This window comes from Anser brachyrhynchus (genome assembly GCF_964034855.1).
Source record: "Anser brachyrhynchus genome assembly, chromosome: 10".
Taxonomy (NCBI): Eukaryota; Metazoa; Chordata; class Aves; order Anseriformes; family Anatidae; genus Anser; species Anser brachyrhynchus.
This window is the reverse complement of record NC_137705.1, coordinates 18,012,127-18,018,126: the sequence shown is the minus strand read 5'-3', so window position 1 is coordinate 18,018,126 and position 6,000 is coordinate 18,012,127. Positions and strand designations below refer to the sequence as shown.

At 40.9% G+C, this 6,000-nt stretch overlaps 1 protein-coding gene across 5 annotated transcripts in view; it reads right to left on the bottom strand.

The window, feature by feature from the left end:
* The window catches only part of IARS1 (isoleucyl-tRNA synthetase 1), a 127,401-nt gene continuing 121,401 nt past the window's right edge, over nucleotides 1-6,000 (bottom strand). For all 5 annotated transcript variants that reach the window (XM_080606622.1, XM_080606620.1, XM_080606621.1 and 2 more), the window contains one exon: nucleotides 1-631. In XM_080606622.1, the coding sequence (XP_080462748.1) occupies nucleotides 549-631 (83 nt within the window). In that variant the 3' untranslated portion in view covers nucleotides 1-548. The remainder of the gene's footprint in view (nucleotides 632-6,000) is intronic.

Genomic DNA, 6,000 nt, shown 5'->3' with positions numbered 1-6,000 from the left:
TGAGTTGGGAGATGAAGCAAATTTATTTTTCCAACAATTGAACGTAAGGAGCATTTTAAATCAACAACCACACACTTCATGAAAATCCAGCTAGTATGAATGAACACATTTGGGTAACCATTCAAGTTAAGTAAGTTTCAAAGCTATTGTAACACGGTGTACATATCGTAGAGCCTTGTAGGTAACCCATGGTTTAGAAAAATCAAAGATGCCCCCTGCATAAAGGACAGGCAGAGAACAGCATCACTGAGGTACTAGTCCCATTTCTTTCAGGCAAATTACTGCATAGATATCTAGGGTTAAGGAGTTTGGACATTTTTTTTGAACAGCTTTTACAATATTGTAAGGTAACATAATGAAAATACATTGTATTTGAAACCAAAGAGCAGCATATTAGACATGCACTGGTAGAAAACATCCTGTGTGCAATCTGAGATGTTAAAAGTACCATACACAACTTGGATGTTAATCTAAAAGCATACTAATCCAATTAAAATTCATTTTTGTGGAAAAAAGTCTGCATGGTCTTATTCATAGAAGTGGAATCCTCAACATTCAGCTGTGGTGGGTATAACACGAACATATACAGTCTTCATGTTCAGGTTCTTCATGGAGACGTCCTTTGTGATCTCTGAACCAAAAAAAAAGGGGGGGAAGACAGTTAGTGTTCTTTTCAAGAAGTGAAACTATCAATGCATTTTAATGCATTTTTTCTTTACTCAGACAGTTCTATTCATTCAATTGAAATGGGACTTGGACAGAAACTGCTCAGCTCAAATTCCTTTCTGTTAAAACACAGTGCATTAAAGAACTGCCACAAGCCACATGTCAGGATCACCAGTGCAAGAGTTCAAGGCACTGTTCTAGGTTACAAAGTAGAATTTTTTTTTTTGAAAGCATATGTCAGCCCACAGCTCCCAGCTTCATATCCACAGAGAACAGCATCTAGTCAGAAAATTGCTTTATAATGCAATAATGTGTAGTCAACAACACAGCACAATGCACTGAAAACCATAGTCCCTTATAAACATTATGTAAGAATAGCCATATAGGACAGAGCAGAGATCTACCTCCTCTCGTATCCCATCACTTACAGGAGATGGAACAACATGCTTGTGAAGGAGTACAAGACGATGCATACAACTTGAGTTGTATACGTAAAGCAAGGATTGTAGTAGCAACATTAGTTTTTAGCAGATGCTATCTTGTAAAATATGCCTAAAGAAATTCATACTGTACCAGATCGATTTAAGTCTTTTCATATCTGTCTGCATATACCTTGGAACAATAGTAGGATAAAGAATCACCAACAACCCTTTTATGGATATAGCGTATTTCTAACAGGCTGATCCAGAGTTTATAATTACTTACAAAACATGCACCCAGTAATCCTGCCTGACAGCTAAAGAAACAATGCCTTACAATTACAAAGAAGGGGAGAACTGGAAACCTCTTTTACTATTCTTACCACTGTACAGAAAGCATTTTTTCCAAGAAGCAAGATGCTTGCTAGCTCAGTATTTCCCAACACCCACCAGCTGTAGCAAACTACACCAATAACAGAGCAGAATACTTTTGTTCCAGAGCTGTACCTCCCAGTATTCAAAACAATCTGAATAATAAATATACCAGAGGTCTCTTTACTAAGAAACTTCAAAGTGGTAAGAAACTTCAAAGCGGTAACTACAAATACATACACTGAAACCAAAGCAAAAGAAATTTGGGGGTTACTGTGTAACTGCACACTAGAATCCCTACAGACAACGTAAGCAAATAAAAGATAATTTTAAATTCTGGCACTGGTGTTAGTACAAGTGACAGATTAATAACATTCAGATATTTGGGTATTTTTTCTGTGGAAACAATTTTCTAGTGTACTGCACTGTATCACCGTGCTGATGTCTGATATTCATCCTGCTCTAACTTGGGCTCGCGTCCAGCTGACAAAGACCAAGGCACAGCGCATGTGGTGGGGGGAGGCAAGTCTGTGAAGCACAGCCATAGAGATAAGGTAAAAGCAGTTTAATTTGCAGTAACATGATGTCCAAGTGGAAACTGTTTCTAGAAAAGGCAGCAACAAGTTTTGTTTCCATGTACCAACACGTACTTTCCTTCTAACATTAAGGCCCCCATATTTCCTTGAAAGTTGTTTCATATTTAGACTGAGCAGATATAGTCTGCATCAAACTTCAAATGCCATCAATTAAATAATTGAAAAGTCCATATGGATTCTGATGGTTCCATTTTTAAGGAGTTCTCCTCCAGTGCAGTGCTCTGCTTCAAGCAGCTGAATACCCATCCACAGAGCTAAGAGGTATAATCCAATTCAGCAATTAGGGCTTTATTCCCTCATTAACCTTCCTCTCCTTTGCATGAAAATATTACAGCAGTCTGTAAAGAAGTTACTCTGGTCTGCAGAAGCAGCCAAACTATGAACTTGGTCTCAAAGTTATGTGTGTTTTTTTTTTTGTTCATTTATTCATTTATTTTACTCCATGATTGCCAACTCGCATGGTAAAAAAAATGAAAAACAACAAATCTCCCAAAATCTCCAGTCCCTGAACACTGAGACATTACATGAAACTACTTCTTTCAGCAGTATTTAAGAGAAAAATTACTATTAGAAATTGGAAACTTGACTCAACAACAAAACTTAACAACACGCTCTTCTGTGCTAGTCCCTCTGAAGGAAGGCTCTGCAGTTAGCATGCCAGAAGTATTGCCCGGACCCCAAATATCTCCTAACCAGTTACCTGTGACTCATGTTTCAGTCTTAGGAATAAGCAATGCTCACCACTTTGACATTTGGTTGCACTTGATCCGTGTAGGTCCCTTCCAACTAAACTATTCGGATTTCTAATTTAAATAATGTTTTTCCAGTCTTCCAAAAGGAAGATGGAACAGATTTGTTTCTGGAAAGTTGGCAAGCTTTCGGGCAATAGAGACCAGATGCCCAACTTCCTGTGCCTGACAAAATTTATAAAGGTAGTATTTTAAAAACCGGTAACTCATTTTCTGTCATGTGGTTATTATTTTTTCCCTTTTAAGAAGACTTCAGCCTTTCTATTCACTGCTCATTATCATTGAATGTTTCAAATGGTTAATAGAAACTATTATTATTATTATTACCAGCTTTTATTTTCAGAGTAAACCATCAAAAAAAGACTCAAATTTTAGTTTTGAAGCTAAGACCTTGGAATATATTGATAAAATGCTAAACAAGGGATTACAAAATAGCAACTATACACACAATCTTTAATTGAACTAATATCTTCCAGGGGCATCAAAATATGATTTGTTCTGTATGCAGCATTTATCAGTTAAAAAGATGTGAAGATAAAGTATGGCCACTTCAGTATTTACACCATAAAGAAAGCTATGAAAAAATCTTCATGGTGAGTTAAACCTAAGATAATGGAAACATAACTTTATTGCATAAGCATGTGTTAGCTACAAAAATAAATCTCCAGGACCAAGTCCTCTATCTTCTGAGCCTCAAAATGACCAAACGAGGTCATTTTCTCTATCTTCTGAGCCTCAAAATGACCAAACGAGGTATTTTGGCCTTTGAAGACTTAAGAAAAACAATCTTTCACATCATCATGAATTATCAGTTTATACACTATTTAAAGCTTAAATAGTTCTGGAGAATTCATACTACAAATATGCTACAGTGATTCTGTTGATTTCCCTTTTAGGTAAAGGCATTTTAAAAATCCTTACTTCAACTGATACTTAATGGCTATATATTGTTCTGTTTTGTCAGTTACTGCACACTTTAAAAGCTAGAAACTTTTATACAATACTTATTTCAGCAGCTTAACTAAATCATATGCCGCCGTGAACCTGTTTGCCCTCTAACAGTGATAGAAACTAAAAATCAAGAAGTATAACATCAGTAACTCCTGAATGGCTACATTCCTAGTCAGCAAAGTTGTACAAATAAATACCTTTTTTGTTTATGCAACCAAAGTGTGGTTGATATACTTAGTTCTTATACCTTGTGCTGTTTCTAAACACTGCTCTACACTTCTGTTCGTTAACCTCATTCAGCATGTTCTTCTGAGCGTTAGTTCAAACTATCACTAGAAAGTTTCATCAGCATTTGAGATTCACTTTACTTACAAAATGGCTTTTGAATAAGCGGAGTTCAGGTCACATGAAATAAAAAATAAAACAACCCTCCAATAAAAACAACAAAACACACCCTACTTATGCTAATTTTAATCTCTGCAACCCATTTTAGGATTAACCCTAGTTTTAAGGCAGCTACACTGGAGGGCTGCACTCCTACAGCAGCTGACAGGTACCTCAGGAGGAAGCTCAACCCATTCGAAAGATTTGGAAACTAGTTTAAACAGGATGGTTAACTTCTGGGCAGGTAACCTGATGTCATTAGGTTGTGTGTGATCTATCCCTCTGTACTGGGTTTCCGTGGCAAGGTTTTGGTAGCAGGGGGCTGCAGGGATGGCCTCTGTGAGAAGAATCCAGCAGCTGCCCCATGTCAGACAAGGGCCAGTTTCAGCTGGCTCCAAAGGGACCTGCCACTGGCCAGAGCCGAGCCAGTAAGCAAGGTCATTTGTGCCTCTGTGAGAGCAGATTTAAGACAAGGAAAAAAAACCTGCTGCGGAACAGCAGCTGGGAGAGCGAGGAGTGAGAAGCAGCCCTTCAGCCCCCAACATGAGTTCAGCAGGAGGGCAGGAGGTGCTCCAGGCTCACAGCAGAAGTTCCCCTGCGGCCTGTGGAGAGGCCCCTGGCGGAGCAGGCTGTCCCCCTGCAGCCCATGGGTCCCACACGGAGCAGATCTCCACGCTGCAGCCCGTGGAGGAGCCCCCGGTGGAGCAGGTGGATGTGGCCTGGAGGAGGCTGCGGCCCATGGAGAGCCCCCGCAGGAGCAGGCCCCGGGCCGGAGCTGCAGCCCGTGGAGAGGAGCCCCCGCAGGAGCAGGGGGTCTGGGGGGAGCTGCCGCCCGTGGGGGCCCCGTGCTGGAGCAGTTTGCTCCTGATGGATGGACCCCGTGGTACGGAGCTGTGTGGGAGCAGTTCTTGAAGAGCTGCTGCCTGTGGGCAGCCCCCGCAGGCTCAGTTTGGGAAGGACGGCATCCCGTGGGAGGGACCCCATGGAGCAGGGGCAGAGAGGGACCGTGAAATAGCGCAGACACAGTGTCAGGGACTGACTGCCACCCCCATTCCTGCCCCCCTGTGCCGCTCAGGGGGAGGACGTAGAAGCGGGTGGAAGGGAGGAAGGTGTTTTTAGTTTGAGTTTCTCACTGCTCTACCTTGTTAGTAATAGGTAATAAATTACATTAATCTCCCTATGCTGGATCTGTTTTGCCCATGGTAATTGAGTGATCTCCCTGTCCTTATCTCAACCCTTGAGGACTTTTCATCATATGTTCTCCCCCTTTCCCTTTGAGGAGGGAGAGTGAGAGAGCAGTTGCGGTGGAGATCAGCTGCCCTGCTGAATAAAACCACCACACCCTCCCAAGCAGCTTGTAAATCATGCCAGTAAGATAAAAGGGAGACAGAATCCTTTACATGATTTCATTCAAAGTTGCATTTTCCTGAGTATACGAGAAATACCTGGTTCTGTTTATTTGCTTTTACTATGTAGTTTCCAATCCATTCTTCCTGTCAAATATAGTTCCATATCCTTCTCATGTCCACCTTTTTAGCACTACAGGTCATGAATTAGAAATTTCTAAGCCTCCCCCTCTGACTGTGTTTTTCAAAGATTCTTTAGCACTTGAGGTATGCGATTGTCATGAAAGCTTCCTACTTCCCAAGTACTCCAAATGAAATGTTGCTGCCATACTCAACCAAGTCTGACCTACTCAAACTACTCTGAAAAGACCCGATATACTCCTCTGACCCTTTTCTCCAGAAGGGAGAAAAAATCTGCAACTTGAGTATTACAGGAAGAATTTGAAAAGGTTCTTAAAATATCCACACTTTTGACTCACTTCTAGAAAGAGATTCACTCTGAGTCACAGCAGCATGT